Source organism: Perna viridis, chromosome 3, assembly GCF_037379345.1.
Source record: "Perna viridis isolate PV_CMFRI_1.1 ecotype Kerala chromosome 3, ASM3737934v1, whole genome shotgun sequence".
Lineage (NCBI taxonomy): Eukaryota > Metazoa > Mollusca > Bivalvia > Mytilida > Mytilidae > Perna > Perna viridis.
Genome location: NC_142447.1, coordinates 53,953,614 through 53,971,110, shown reverse-complemented (window position 1 = coordinate 53,971,110; position 17,497 = coordinate 53,953,614). Strand labels below are relative to the sequence as shown.

General features: G+C 32.1%; 2 protein-coding genes across 3 annotated transcripts in view; one reads left to right on the top strand and one right to left on the bottom strand.

The window, feature by feature from the left end:
• Positions 1 to 10,496, bottom strand: part of LOC148622915 (uncharacterized) — a 31,860-nt gene extending 21,364 nt beyond the window's left edge. For both annotated transcript variants that reach the window (XM_088573257.1, XM_088573254.1), the window contains exon 1: positions 10,407 to 10,496. The gene's annotated coding sequence lies outside the window, so the exon portion shown is untranslated. The remainder of the gene's footprint in view (positions 1 to 10,406) is intronic.
• Positions 413 to 16,954, top strand: LOC148622914 (15-hydroxyprostaglandin dehydrogenase [NAD(+)]-like). Its single transcript, XM_088573262.1, has 7 exons — positions 413 to 761; positions 1,955 to 2,078; positions 2,675 to 2,781; positions 6,695 to 6,791; positions 12,862 to 12,938; positions 14,792 to 14,937; positions 15,134 to 16,954. The coding sequence occupies exons 1-7, from the start codon at positions 675 to 677 to the stop codon at positions 15,249 to 15,251; spliced, it is 756 nt and encodes a 251-aa protein (XP_088429388.1). The 5' UTR covers positions 413 to 674; the 3' UTR covers positions 15,252 to 16,954.
• The last annotated feature ends 543 nt before the right edge of the window (positions 16,955 to 17,497 follow it).

Genomic DNA, 17,497 nt, shown 5'->3' with positions numbered 1-17,497 from the left:
TGTTTTATTCAGTTATAATGAAATGTTTATTGTTTTATTTGTATATATTGTTATTTTAATGACTTCTGGCTTGCAATAAAATATATATCAGATTCTCTTCTCTCTCACTTACAGAGTGAGCTAGTTCTACCCAAAGCCTTTTCGACAGTTTTGTTTATGCTACAAGTCAAAAGCAAGCATAACAATTTCACACATGAAAAATGACAAATTTTCCAATAAAGAGCAGGAGTGCCAACTCCCTGCACCCCTGGATCCGCCACAGTTCTGTGTGTCTCCCATGCATTCCAACCCGTGTCTGCATTTAAACCCATTCAATCGTTACAGTCTCTTTAAACGTACGAGCCGTTGGACCATGACAGCATTGACTATAAAAATGTTGCTTCTACAAATTTAAACAAGTGGTGAATTATTAATGATAATACTCACAGGCCATATTCACTTAATTAGAAAGGCTCCCTAGCGTGAAAATTGTATATAAGTAGGTTTATTTCTTTTGATACACCTCAACCAAAGAAAACATACCAAATTTAAATGTCATAACATTAGGTTCATATTTTTAAAATATTAATTATTAAAAGTAAATATTCAACTATATAACTTGATGTAACAAGTATAAGTTGTCGGTGGATTGATCCGGAAGAGATGAAATGATTCACTAATGTAAAATCTTGACGATGAGTTCTAAAATAGCGGTTGTAACGGGTGGAGCTAGAGGCATTGGCAAATCTTTTTGTGAGGCATTGCTCCAAAGATCATACAAAGTAAGTCAGAAACAAATTATTTAGATATTTGACACACAGGTAAAGATATGAGAAGATTAATTTATCAACAAAAACATTCATTCTGCTCGATTTTTAAATCATATTCAACATGTGTGTTTAAGCGTTTTTGCAGTTTGAAAGTTCGAAATGTTATCTCATATGAAAAAAATCTTACAAATGCTTGAAATTTGGAACTGTTGATTATATCAATTTCGCGATTCAAGAACTTTTTTTGTACGAAAAGCTTACTATATTACCATGGCTTTTTGTCGGACAACTACAACAAAACTGAGCAATTTGTTTATTGTTTCCGGAATTTAATTGGACTTCTTAGACAATTGTTAAGGAAGTTCCGGAAATCCTCAATTTTAATACTATTATTTGTTACATCCGTATACGAAAACTACTTTATAAACTGAAAAACGCAGTTTAAAAAAAGTTAAATGTATGTCGAACCACCACGCCGACCAAATGCGTAATATGGTTGTTACTACCAGTTTACGATAATTTAGGTACATTTGCTTATAAGAATAATCAAGGGAACCAAGGTTATAGCGGAAATCAAAAGAATGTAATCCAGGGACAATGACCAGACATGGGAAATAGACATACACAACAAAGAACATGAAGTAAATAAAATCATGCATAAAAGTAACAAAAGCAAATGAGCAACTCGGACTCCACTAAAAACTGGGAGCATGGACCAGGAGCACCGGTAGGGTCAGCGTCCTCTGCTTTTCTAGAAATACCCGACGAGTTGCTCATTAAAAGTCTAGTCCGTGATAGACGAAAAAGGAAAGGAAAACTATTACACGTTGAATAAATCAGTTTTCATTGCGCAGATGGATACACCATAACGATCCACGACTTCATGATGACGACCATAAACTTCTCTAATGATGACTTCAATCTTGTAGCAACATAACCCTGTTCCAGAAGCCTATTTGTTAGAATTATAGCGCGATACGAAAAAATCTGCGTAGTTACGGCAAGCTCTGGCATAACGTATGAGTTGTGATATGAACACTCCATAGCAGATGCTGAAGGGATGAAAACTAATTAGTTTTATACATGTTTAAAGTTATGTATTTTGAAAAGCAACAATTTTAAGGAAACTAGTTATAAAACGTTTTATTATATTATGAGAAAGCCGTAAATTTTGAATTTTACTGGAGTTATACATACTGTTGCAGGTTTGTTTCTGTGATGTAAACGTGAAAGATGGCGAAGAAACCAAGACCTTCTTGTCAGAGAAATTTGGAAGTGAAAATGTTCATTTTTTACAGTGTGACGTTAGGTTGGAGCAGCAGTTCAAAGGTTAAACATGAATGTTGTAAACTTTTATCACTTCTAGCCTCCATTCTCAGGTAGTTTCCTGTCCCCGGAATGAAATCTCATTGAGTATGCGGAGTGTGTGAGAATTGGGTGAACTACACTTCAATGTATGTGATTAAGAGACTGTTCATGTAGAAAATAGTAATATCCTATGATAAGGGCGCCATAGGGTAAATTTTGTCCCACCAAATGTTTTTATTTCCAATTTGATGTTTTAAATTAACTTATTATGATGACAGAAATAACTTGATTTTTTATGTATCAGAAGTGGATGTCTCAGAAAATATTTTTAGAAAACATGAGTTCGTGATCTGAAATAGATGCATACAGGTATTTTTTGATAACAAAAATTTGGCAGGCGCCACTCACTGTCTGTTTCTTCCATTGTTTGCAATGACATTTAATTCTCTTTTTACCGTTTACACAATTACAGTTTGTCCCTTAGAAGTTTTTTGGCTAATTTAAAGGTATATTGAATAAAGTTCAAAATGTAAAACAATGCAGTCACGTTTAGCAACATCTATAAGTACTGTTACTAAAATATGATTCCAACAATTTCATTATGTTATCTTTTGTAGACTTTTTTAGAATTGTATTAGATAAATACTCTACGGTAGATGTTATGATAAATAATGCCGGTATTGTGCACGAAACAGAATGGAGAAGATGTGTAGAGGTCAATCTTGTATGTATATAAAGACAAAGTAACACAAAAAAATATCTTAGTAACGTTTTAAAAATTTTATTCGAAAAAAAACTGTTCATAACATTAATTAGACAGAATCCACAGTTAACCTTTATAAATGTATGCACTAAACAAGCCACGATCGTCTCGTAGTCGTAAGAAATGTTACCGGGAATACATGAGATACAGTTGCGATCACTTTTAACCTCTCTTCGATCCTGTCAGGATCCGCTGTCATAGAACAGTTCTAAACTGTCAGAAACTGTTCTGACCCGCGACACACCTTGTCAGGGTCTGTCAGGGCTCTGAACAATCTGTCAAAATCTGTCATGGGTTCTGACACCCTCCTGTCAGGAACTGTTGTAGGTAGAACAGGTATGTTGATTAGAAGAGTTCCTGATAGATTCTGACAGTCATTAGCTCGAGAATACTTCTCTGACTGAATTACATACAGTACATGTACGTGATTCCGAAGAAAGACGTAGCCCCCGAATCCCGATTCATACGAGAAAAAAAAGCTTTGCTATGTTTAAACTTGATTTTTTTTCAATTTTTTACCCGACTTTAATGTATGGCATGCAGTACCAATAAAAATTATTGCCTGCCGTACCTGCTACGCCCCTGACTTTAAAGATTTTAGACTGAATTCTTTTGATTGCAGATCTAGACACCGGTATGATACAGAGTACATATATATATATATATATATATATATATATATATATATATATATATATATATATATATATATATATTATTTAAGTAACAGTCACCCATTTGAAAATTTGAACATGAATTAACGTACAACGATAAAGTGATAGTGGGATAATGATCATGACGAGCTCTTACTATATATATATATTGACAACAGTTTATACAGGAATTTTAGACCTTTATGGAACTTTAAAGTGTTCACACTCATACACTTTGAAAGAATATGACATCTTTGAAGAATTTTTACTTATGTACATGTATATATACCTTTTTGAAGAATTTTGACTGAAATATATAGGTCTCAGTCACCCACATGGTAGTTATGTATATTACAATAAAATAGCATTTTAGTAAATAATTTTAGAATCTCATGGAAATCAAAAGTGCTCGCAACCATACATTTTGCAAGAATATGACATTTATAAAGAATTTTGACTCAAACTAATGTGTCACAGCCACCACATGGTAGTTATATTGAAAAAAATAGCATTTTAGTCATTAATTTTAGACCATCATAGAAATTAAAAGTGATCGCACTTCTACATTCTGCAAGAATATGACATTTTTGAAGAATTTTCACTGAAATAAATATGTCACGGCCACTATATGATAGTTATATTGAAATAATTAGCATTTCAGTCATTAATTTTAGACCCTCATTGAAAACAAAAGTGCTCGCACTCATACATTTTTCAAGAATATGACATTTATAGAGAATTTTGACTCAAACTAATGTGTCGCAGCCACCACACGATAGTTATATTGAAAAAAATTAGCATTTTAGTCATTAATTTTAGACCATCATAGAAATTAAAAGTGTGGGCACTCATATATATGCTTGAATATGACATTTTTGAAGAAATTTGACAGAAATATATGTGTCCCAGACACCCACATGATAGTTATATTGAAAAAATATGCATTTTAGTCAATAGTTTTAGACCATTATGAAAAATAAAACTGCTCCCTCTCATACATTTTGCAGAATTTTTATAGTTTTTACTCAAATAGAGGTGTCACAGTCACTAAAATGAAACATAATGATTTCTACATTTTCCACATATAAAAGCATGTAGGTAAATTGGAAGTGTTCACACTCATATTCCTTGCTAAAAGTGACATTATGGAGAATTTTGATCGAAATATTTAAGTATCAGTCACCCATTTGAAAATTTGAACATGAATTAACGTACAACGATAAAGTGATAGTGGGATGATGATAATGACGAGCTTTTACTTTATATATAATTGGAAATTCAATGTTAATTTTGAAATCAATATATTTTTCCTAATCAGATTAGGCTATTTACATTAGTCACACCGTTTCATTTATTAATCGCGGACTTCCTGTTCTAAATTACGTCACGCAGAATAGAAAGATTTAGTGTCAGGAACTGTCCAGGGGTATGACAGTTTAGAACAGCTATTCGTATTTCGAAATAATTCCAAATCATCTTCCAAATATACAGAGGAAGATGTTTACAAAATGCTGGAATTTTTAATCGACAACATATTTGTCCAGTGTGGTGGACGTGTTTTCAACAAACGGTCGGCATTCCAATGGGAGCAATTTTGCTCCTTTACTTGCTGACCTATTCCTTTACTCTTACGAGGCTGGCTTTATAGCTGATATGATCGGAAAGAAGGAATATCGGTTTGCTAGATCCTTCAATCTCAGTTTCCGCTATATAGATGACGTATTATCATTAAACAATCCTAATTTCGGGGATTTGATACATTGCATCTACCCAAAAGAACTTGAGATAAAGGATACTACAGACACTGTGAAGTCAGCCTCATATCTTGACCTACACTTTGAAATCGATGGTAAAGTAAAACTATTGACCAAACTTTACGACAAACGTGATGACTTTTCATTCAGAATTGTCAACTTTCCCTTCATCTGTGGCAACATCCCTTCAGCACCTGCGTATGGAGTATTCATATCACAACTCATACGTTATGCCAGAGCTTGCCGAAACTACGCAGACTTTTTGTATCGCACTAGAACTCTAACAAATAGGCTTCTGGAACAGGGTTATGTTGCTACAAGATTGAAGTCATCATTAGAGATATTTTTGGTCGTCATCATGAACTCGTGGATCGTTATGGTGTATCCATCTGCGCAATGAAAACTGATTTATTCAACGGGTCATAGTTTTCCTTTCCTCGTTTGTCTACCCCGTACTTTACTTTTTATGGGCAACTCGGCGGGTGTTTCTAGAAAAGCAGAGGACGCTTACCCTACTGGTGCACCTGGTCCATGCTCCCAGTTTCTAGTGGAGTCCGAGTTGCTCATTTGCTTTTGTTACTTTGTATGTATGACTTTAGTTACTTTATGTTCTTTGATGTGTATGTCTGTTTTCCATGTCGGGTCTTTGTCCCTGGATTACATTATTTTGATTACCGCTATAACCTTGGTTCCTTTCATTACTTTTCATTGTCACGACCCAGGACAGTTTCTGTTAGGATCTGTCAGGGAATAGGGCAAAATGTGTTCTGACCCAGGACAACCTCTGTCAGACCTTGTCAGGATCTGTCAGGATTTCGGTTCTATCTGCTGTCGTAGAACAGAAATTCTGAAAAATTCTAACAGAATTTAAGAAGGTTAGAAGTGATCGCAACTGTAGATTAAATCATAAAATTAGAGCTTTATTTCAAGATTGAAAGCTCAAGCTATTGGTTTGTAGTCTTAATTGCTGATGATTATATTCTGTTTTGAGTTTTGATTTTATTCAATTAATTGTTTATTTGTGTCAGTTTTATTGACAAAAATATTCCAAAACTTGATTTAGAATTGTGTACGTTGTTCCTAAATAGAAGGAAATAAACGAAAGCATGTGATAAAGAGATCTAAAAATTAGAAAGACTTGAAAGACTTGATTTCTAAAAATGAATCCAATAATTGAAAACTTTTTTTTGTGTCTTTCTATGTTTTCCAGGAAACTGATTAGTTACTCGTAATAACATCTGACATCTGAGGTAAAACTATGTGCACAGTGTTAAGATATACAATTTTTTATTGTCGTAAGATCCTTTTACCTAAAATCGATTTACTATGCCATTAAAGTATTCTGACATTATAGTTACTATAGGTTTTTATTACTTTAAAAGCTATTTTTGTAAATAATATTAGCCCAGACGAATGATTACATCTGGTATACTTGTATAATTGATATAAATGTTTTTGCATCCACAGAACGGTACTATACAAGGTTCACTGTTAGCAATGGACAGCATGAAGAAAAGCAATGGTGGTAGTGGAGGAATTATCATAAATGTTTCATCACTTGCAGGTACAAAAGTATTTCTCTTATGGCCCTCTTATTCTGTAACAAATTGATAGAACAAAGTGCAAACGAATTCGAATTTAAAAAAAAAAAAAAAAAAAAAAAAAAAAAAAAGAAATCCCCATGTCAAAAGAAGCGTTGATGTTTTGAACGGGCTGAGTACGTTTAAACTACGGACTAAGTGCATTCAAAACAATTTAATCACGAATAAAGAACGAACATGAAAACGAATACGTACGAATAACAACGTTTAGTCAACGTTTTGTGTATACAAATGTATGTTACCATTATGAACATTTTGTTAATGAGCACTAAACAAACGAATAGCTTTGACTTGAAAGATGCTCTTCTATTGACACGCAAATAACCTGATCGCAATACTGTTTCCCGATTGGCCAAATACTGTACATAGTGGCGTTCGAAAAAAAAAAACTGTATTTAAAATTGAAATTGTGTGCCATGTGTTATTTCCTGAATAAAATGTAGAATAAAGAAAACAAATTTACTGCGTCGGCTATCTCTCCTTTTTTTAAAAGATAATACTTGTTTAAAAATAAATTTGATACAAAAGGTATTAATATATAAAGAATATATGTAGATGCCGTGATAGAGAAGAAAATAAAGTATTTTAATGGTGTTAAGAAAATGTGTTTCTTACAAAAGGTATATTTTGTGAGAAGTTTGTAATAATGCAAGATCGTTTTCAGAGTTTGCTGTCGAACAATTTGAAATTTGACAGTACCAGGTCGATAACAGCTTGTATTAATATTAGAACCATTCCCATGTTCTAAAATAGAGGGCCCAGTGTATAATTTTCCAATTAAATCAAATAGCTTGTTTCGTTGTGTCAAGACTCATGTATACGTGTCTTGCTATTAGAACTCGACTGTTGGAGTTTCGATAAACAATTTGACCTATCTGTCTCACAATGTAAAACACTACCACACAAGACAGACATGCATTTTTATGAAAGGCATTTCAATGTAAAAAAAAAATGATAGTCTATTGTGGATTTTAAATAGAAAATTGCATTGGATTTTAGTTCCGTAATATAATGCTTTATATCTTTGTTATACATGTATATCATGTCGTGTTTGATTATACATAATCTTTATATGTAGTGTTCAATATCATTCTAAAAGTAACTAGTATTTTTTATTTAAAAAACTTAATAGCATAACATCACATCTCATCACCCAAGCGCGTACCAACACACGTTTTGTATTGTTCCGTAAATAAGTAGAGTTTAAAATATCATCTCACTAAATTAGAAAACGATAATGCATTTGTCATAAATATGGGGTTTTGCGACATTTGATTATATGAAATTGCTGGAGAATTGTAAAAGGGAACATCTTACCCCGTCACTGGGCCAATAATATATAATTATACATGAGTGAAATTAAACAATATTTGCATGTACAATGTTCAATGAAAATCTCAGAAATGCAGAAAAACGCTAAAAATGCGAATGATGTAGACCAGAATGGCATTGAGGATTACTGTCATTATATTGTCTCTTATCAGTTTTTTACGGAAAAGTATTGGGGACATGGCATTTCTTTTTTTTTGTTATATTAAATTACTAATTTGTTATATTAAATTACTAATTTGTTATATCCAATTATAAACTTGTTATATCAAATTATTAACTATAAATTAAAAGCTGGTTGTTATTCAACTCCATTTTTCTGGAAGTTTACAGCCATGGGTAGACGCTATTTAATTGAGTACTATTTTAGAATGCATCTCACATCTATATATAGATGAGAACTGGGCTTAGTATAAACAGCATTAAATATCAAGCGGACATGTCAGAGAACACGCATAATAACTCAAATCTGGAAACAAAATGATTTTATGATATTTATCAGATCCAAAAAAAAAAAACAAATAAATAAATAAAATGAAATAAAAAATAAAATAATAATAACAAATAAATAAATGAATAAAAAATCCTGTTCCCAAGGGCCTGTGATAAATATTTGCATTTGTTGAACGGTTCCGTTTTCTGTTCCAAAATCTGCTCCAATTTCCATAAGACAATCACCTAGTTCGCAAGCTGTATCAATAAAATATTGAGCAATTTCAAAGGGGTCGTTATTTGTTGAATGAGCTTCTAGCCAAAGCTAACTTCTTGAAAAGCCGTCAATGCAACCATGAATACAAATTCTGTCTGGCTTGAGTTTATCATAACCATTCATGTGCCAAAGGTAGTTTTAACCTTGATTATAATAATTTCTACTTTTCAATATTCTACGCCTTCGGGGATCTAAACATTTTATTATCAAACACAGTCTCTTGATCTACAAATAACCCACTGCCCACACATTTAGTAATTGAAAATTTTGAAATGAAGTCTGCCACATCAAGGAAATTTGACTTGTATTTTCTTCTATACAACCTTAATGATGCAGTTATTTGTTTAATATGTCTTTTTGACACTTTGATGTCATGCTTTTTCAAAAGTATCTCTTCTATTTGAGTAAATGTGAGATGCATTCTAAAAAAGTACTCAATCAAATAGCGTCTATCCATGGCTGTGAACTCCCAGAAAATGGAGTTGAATAACAACCAGCTTTTAATTTATAGTTAATAATTTGATATAACAAGTAAGTAATTAGATATAATAAGTTAATAATTTGATATAACAAATTAAAAAAAGGAAATACCATGTTCCCAATACGCTTCCGTAGTTTTTACGACCAGGTAGAAGTAAATGTTTTTACTAGACTAAATACGCTGAAATTTCATTTTCAATATAGCTGTTTTGAATAATTCGACAAAATTACAAGAATTATACGAAAACTGCATTTCTTCTCAAGATTAAAGTCCGCTGCTCTTTTGAGAACTTTTGCTTTATAATTGCATTTATTTTACATGTCTGTATATCAGTTTCTCAGGACCGATGGATTTTTTATACTTTGAATGAATAAGTACTAAGTTAGCAAATTAAACATGAAAAAAAGTCTAATCTTCACATGGAACAATTATTACCATCTGCCTATTCCGAAATACCAGTCATGCTGCTCTTGTTAAAGACATACTGTTTATTGTAAAATGATTTGTCCTTACGAGACAGACATCAAAGGCTAAGGTTTGGCCAACATAAAGATAACATAAATTGTCACAAATCAATATGCTCTTATGTGAAAATATCGAGTTGTCGAATCCCATTAATGTTCAGCTAAAATATCTAGGACACATGTTTTCTTTCATAGTTTTAATAATACATTAAATTTAGCCCTGAGACATTGCTAAATGCGTCCTTTTATGTATTTAACACACAAGCACAAGTCATACTTAGAAAAAAAGTTTCATAACTTCTTAATAACATTAACAAAAAAAGTGTAAACAACATTATATTTTAGAATATATCTACATCTGTCAAAAACCAGATCTGAAGTCTGAAATTCATATATTCCTGTTCCTTAATGTATTATGCAGTGCAAGCTAGCATTGATTTTCTTTTAAAAAATGCCATTTCCTTAAATGTAGATGAATTGAGATATATTATCCAGCTAAATACCAACACCAATAAACATAAAATATTAAAATCCGGCAATTTGTCACAAATTATTGCTAGCTTGCACTGTATTAGATATTTAGGCTAAAGCATACTTGCATTTCTGGACAAAAATCTGTACTGGTAAATCTGTACATTTATTTTAAAATGTGTTGTTTACACTACTGTTGTTAGCAAAATATGACCAAGTAACATGTTTTGTGAAGGAAGGAAGCATGCATATAGGGAAAACGGTAGTATTTATTTTCCTATAGCCGACAATACTAACCTTTTCAAGTTTTTCAGTGATTTCTAATTAAAACTAGGACTCGAAAACCATTTTTTGTTGTAATACTTTCATCTAGAGATTAAAAAATCACCATGGTAATAGAGGTTTACCATCTTTTTTTTTCAACAACCATCAAAAGTTGAAGGTACCGGAAGTTTTGCATTTTTTGGTTCCGCACTCGTTTATAATATGCAGTCTTTTTAAAACTTCATAAACTATGCATTTTGAAGGATAAAAAAATAAACTCAATTTTTTTTAAAACTTTAATCCTTTAAGACTCTGAGAGAGAACAATCATCATTACAAACGTTGTCAGTACACCAATCTCTTCTTTCAAAGTTCTACTTCCTTTCATCTGAATAGGGTACACGATTGGTCAACCTAATGCAGGGAAATAAATACTACCCTTTTCCCTATACCTCCACTCATCTGAATGAACAAACAGGAAAAGTGTTTTTTTCACTAAGTACATTCATTTCATGACACAAATAAGAAGTTACAGAGCTCTCGTACATTGTTTTGATCCTTGCCAGGGCATATTAGAATCACTGTGCACATCATGCAAGACAGCTTTTTCCCCTCCTGAAAAAAAAATAAATTCAATGCTGTTCATTCCATAAATAATGCAAGCTGAACAAAATACAACATTGTTTCATCATTACTTTGATAATGTAGTGTATTTCCTACAGAAACATAGCCCTAATACACAAAAATCTGTAAAATTAGCTTCTTTTATCCATTTCTTGCTACTGGTCAAGGGAAATTAGTTAAGAAAAAACACATATTTTCAACTAAAATGCAGTTTTTTCTGGTATAGGATAAAATCAGCATTCTAACTACACAATATGATTGTGCAATGTATGCTAACAAATAAAAATACTTACATGAATCTTCTAAGAAGGTTTTTTTTTCAAATCAAATGTTCAAATACATATGGCTGTGGTGCTGCGGCAGGGCACAATTGTTCAGTCAAACCTCTAAAACCAGGCAATTGACTCTATTCTTGATTGCTTATACCTATACAAGACAGAATATTGTATTATTACACGAAAAAAATCACAATTTGTCACCATATTACCATAATACATGAAATTCATATGTTTTATGTTTTGAAAATTAGGCCTCGGACTGAGTCACGGACAATTCAATGTTTACAGAAAGAGATATCACTAAAGTATGATAAAAAATTATTATTCCAGACTTGTCGTAAACTATAGTATGTATCGTAACAGTAATTTGCACCAAAACCTTTCAAGAACATGGTCAACATGAATGAATCTGATATTAAGTGACCATATGTCAGGGGAAATAACTGTTTTTCTCAAAATCCTCAAGAACTGCATAAGAACATTATTTTTAGAAAAAATATCAATTGAAAGAGCAAAAATATATTAGGTGAGTGATTCTTACATTCAAATATACGTAATAAGTGTGACCTACTTTGAAAACTTCCATATTAAGTCACGCAGGTGTAAGTATTTGTTTACGCCATGAAGCGGTATCTGCAGAAAGTTATCCGGTAATATTTTTCCATAGTAACACACGTATTTCTGCCATTTTTGTGTCTCAAGTTTTTACTTAGTGATACTATGCAAAAACATGTTACAAGTATCAAGATGTTGTATTTCATATGTTGAAAAATTGAAAAACACCATTCGGGTATAGGGAAAACGGTAGTATTTATTTTCCTATAGCCGACAATACTAACCTTTTCAAGTTTTTCAGTAATTTCTAATTAAAACTAGGACTCGAAAACCATTTTTTGTTGTAATACTTTCATCTAGAGATTAAAAAATCACCACGGGAATAGAGGTTGACCATCTTTTTTTTTCAACAATCATCAAAAGTTTGAAGGTACCGGAAGTTTTGCATTTTTTGGTTCCGCACTCATTTGTAATATGCAGTCTTTTTAAAACTTCATAAACTATGCATTTTGAAGGATAAAAAAATAAACTCAATTTTTTTAAAAACTTTAATCCTTTAAGAATCTGAGAGAGAAAAATCATCATTACAAACTTTGTCAGTACACCAATCCGTTCTTTCAAAGTTCTACTTTCTTTCATCTGAATAGGGTACACGATTGGTCAACCTAATGCAGGGAAATAATTACTACTCTTTTCCCTATAATGATGTTTGATACTGTATAAAGAGGCATTAAGCAAAGCTTTTAGGAACATAATAATTGCATTCTTAACATGTTGACTAAAATTATCTGGACAATTAATGTTCTATATTTTGACCTAGCAGAACCTTAAGATTTGTTTTCATTGACATATTTTTCAGGCATATACCCTGCATTTTATAGTCCAGTATACGCTGCAACTAAAAGTGCAATTGTCCAGTTCACAAGAAGTTGGGCTGTAAGTTGTATAAAGCGAGTGATTAGTTTAATCAAAACTGAAAAAAAGTTCTTGTTACATTCTTTAAATCTATGCCTTCTAAACTAAGTATTTCCGAGAAGGGATAGATACTTGTAAAACTATTAAATATCAATTTGATCACTGTTCAATTTCCTTTTGAAATATTGTATTCTCTAAGATGTACATTAGTAAATAATTTATTTGCTACTGTCATCAGGGCAAGCAATTATATCCTTCTCTAATCACATCTTTAAACTGAAACCAGTATCGTTACTTAAACGAAAGTATATACACTTTGTCATCAACTAACTATCTTTGTTCATTTTATATCTGAATCGCTTCGTGAAAATTAATTGATTTGTCTGTATGTGATTACATTCTAATAATATAATGGCTGAAATACGAGATGATGAAAACGGACATTAACCTTTAATATCACGAACTTTACACCAAAACAATGTGTTTCATGGTTTTTTCTCTACATTTACTAACTATTGATTTCAACAAATAGAGATGACGTCAGAAATAAGCAAAAAGTTTTTTTCTATAAAGAATTTTACCTCTCTCAGTGTCTTATTTGAAGTGCAAGAGCAATCAAGGGAACCAAGGTTATAGCGGTAATCAAAAGAATGCAATCCAGGGACAAAGGCCAGACATGGAAAACAGACATACACAACAAAGAACATAAAGTAATTAAAATCATACATACAAAGTAACAAAAGAAAATGAGCAACTCGGACTCCACTAAAAACTGGGAGCATGGACCAGGTGCATCAGTAGGGTAGGCGTCCTCTGCTTTTCGAGAAACACCCGCCGAGTTGCTCATAAAAAGTCAAGTACGGGTTAGACATACGAGAAAAGGAAAACTATAACCCGTTGAATAAACCAGTTTTCATGGTGCTGATGGATACACCATAACGAGTTCATGATGACGACCAAAAAACTTCAGTAGTGATGACTTTAATCTTCTAGCAACATAACCCTGTTCCAGAAGCCTATTTGTTAGAGCTCTAGCGCGATAGAAAAAATCTGCGTAGTTTCGGCAAACTCTGGCATAACGTATGATTTGTGATATGAATACTCCATACGCAGGTACTGAAGGGATGTTGCCAGAGATGAAAGGAAAGTTGACAATTCTGAATGAAACGTCATCACATGTGTTGTAAAGTTTGGTCAATAGTTTTCCTTTACCATCGATTTCAAAGTGTAGGTCAAGATATGAGGCTGACTGACCTTACAGTGTCTGTAGTATCCTTTATCACAAGTTCTTTGGGGTGGATGCGCGATGTATCAATTCCCCGAAATTAGGATTGTTTAAAGATAATATGTCATCTATATAGCGGAAACTGAGATTAAAGGATCTAGCCAAACGATATTCTTTCTTTCGGATCAAATCAGCTATAAACTCAGCCTCATAAGAGTGAAGGAATAGGTCAGCAAGTAAAGGAGCACAGTTTGTTCCCATTGGAATGCCGACCGTTTGTTGAAAAACACGTCCACCACATTGGACAAATATGTTGTCGATTAAAAATTCCAGCATTTTGTAAACATTTTCTTCTGTATATTTGGAAGATGATTTCAACTGAGTATGGGGAATAGAAGTATACAGTGCAAAAATGATTTCCTTTTTATAGCTTAATAGCAAATACATACTTTAATATCCCAAGTTAAAGCAATTAGAGCACGTATACATTTATACATAGTAAACCTACTGGTTTTGTTTCATTTGGTGTTGATTGGAAATATTAATGAAACAGTCAATCTATCTGATGATATGTTACACGTGACTACCAACGGAATCGACATTATCTAGAAATCCCAACAATTTGATTAATATTGGACTTTATTATTAGATGAATCCGTACCTTTGTAATGATGGCATACGTCTAGTGTCGCTATGTCCGGCTTTCGTTGACACTGATATAATTCATCCATCAGATGACCAACTTCAGGGCAAACAGTTCTTAGCACCGGTAATAGAGAAATTTGGAGTTATGCCGTGAGTAGATGTAATACTATAGAAAACTAAGTTGTTCCGCACTTATTCATAATACACTCATGTGACGAACAGTTTACAAGCATAAAAGCATGTATTTACAAGCAATACATTTTCTAAATAACTCACCTTTCTATTTTCCTTTCTTGCAACAAAATATGTAAACGATGATTATGTTTATAAATTCATACTGTTTTAGGTCAGAACGAATGATAGAGGCTCTCCTTAAAGTACTGACAGAAGAGGATAACAATGGAAAAACATTACTAATAACTAAGGGCAAGCTAGAGTACGTTACACTCCCAAGTGTGTACTAGGAGTTAATATTAAATATTAAAAAAAATGTCTTTGTATATTGAACTGTGGTATGATTTAGTTGTTTGTCTTGTACAGCTTTACTAATTCTATTAAGCACCTTATTGCTTTTAAAAAAATTTCTGATATCAAACATTAGAAACAGTATCTGCTGTTTTATCTGTTTTATCATATATGGGGTAGATATCTTCTCTGACCCACTTTGATATATTAATGTCACCTTATGATCGGGAAAAAATAAACAATAAAGTTTTCCTTTCTTTTCAAAATGAAATTTTTTATGTTGACATTGTTTCCAGCATGCATGCGCAAAGGGTTATTTCCTACTATTGGTTTTTAGTTTTTTAACTCTTCTGTTTCACTCACCACTTTTCTAAGTCATACGTGAACAATGTGTAATATGTATCTACCTATATATAAATTGCATTTATATTTTTATTTGCATGAGATTACGTCACGTTATACATCAAGGCCTTACAAGGCAATTCCGTTTTTGTTATCAATGCATGACCCATCCCATTTTTTACACACGAAAACAGAAAACGTAAACAAGTAAACAATGTTATTAATTTCTACTAAATGTCAAATTTGTCATCCTCCTACAGGTTTTAAGGAAAATAAAACGGTTTTTAATGTCAAGCAACTACATTTCTGCTACTTGATGCAGGACAAAGAAATATCCACCCCCTTAATAACTGCATGACTATTTCAGTAAAAAGGATTGACTTTGATGATGAGGTACTATCATTTCTACAATTGTATAAAATTGGATTGAAGGTTTGATGGTTTGAAATCTTATTTCACTCGGCATTTCCGATTCCACTTATGATAGAATTGTCCTTGCTAGGTTTTGTAATGCTTAGTAATAATTGTTCCTTTACTGCTCTATACATCTATCATTTGCTCTGTGTTAAATATTGACTTTTTAACATAGGACTTTAAATGTACGTAATTTAATCAGGCACCTCAAGAAACGTCATTGCTGTTTCAAAGTTTCTGTAGTTTTCATAAAAAATGTTTTCAACACGCAATAAGGTTCAATGTTCATGCTGCTTGGGAACCTATGACCTTTATAGAACACAAATCTATTAGACAGATATGCAATTTAGTCTGCTTCAAATCAAAAATATTGTAACATTGTTGTTCGTTTTCAATCACATTTATAAGAATAAAAAAATGTTGTAAATAAAAATAGAGAAAAGGGCGAATTTATTAATTTGTGCACTTGTTTGTTTCAATGATATATAGATTTGTAAAAAATATCGTATTATATCTGTATTTCATTGTATCTGCTTTCTTTGGGGCGAAACATTGAACTGACATTTTTCCAATTAGCTTTTTGCGATATCCTTTTCTGACAAATTGTGACATTCTCATGAACAATCACACAACAAAATGGCATTAATAAAACTGAGTATTGTCAAATCTTGAAAGGGTTTCCTGATTTAGATTCAGTTTATAGACACATTATTGCCATAAACACTTTTAATTTAGAAGGTTGAGTAAGAGCAGGCAATGTTGAAATACTATAGAGTAGATCGTGAAAACATCAGGCAAAACTCCCCTGTCTGGCTATTTCTCACGTTAAAATGATTTTGATGGATGTACAGTTCAGCGTTGTGTGTCATGCTATAATAATATAAGATAAAAGTCTAAAATGTATTGTAGAGTTCAGCGTTGTTTGTCATGATATAATAATAATATACGATAACAGTTTAAAATGTATTGTAGTGATTGATTTTCAGAACTCTTTAAAGTACAATTGGCACAATAATGCGTTATAAAATGAAAACTCAGGTTTTGTCCAAATTACTAAATGCTATCTTCAAATTTAAGAATAACGTAACAGAACCAATCTAATAAATTTGTTAAGGTTTTGGAACACATATAAGTTGTTAAGGTTTTAAATTGTGTTAAAAAGAAGTAATACAAATTGCTTCGAGATGATAAGTACTAGTGTCTATTTTCTAATTATTTCTTCGACCGAATGAAACAAGCCCTATCGCATATATATGCCTGTGTCCCCATTATGTATTTGTCAGCACGGAAATGTCTTCAACATACACATAAACAGTTAATTAAGTAGCTAACGATCAACCTATCATTGCATAAGCTGATAAAAAGACACGTCTTCAAAACATTAATAAACATTGTGCAAATTTAAAATAAAAAATTGTTGACAATTTTTTAACTATAGATCACACAAAGTAAGCACACTCCGTAACATAAAATGATAATAATAACAGAA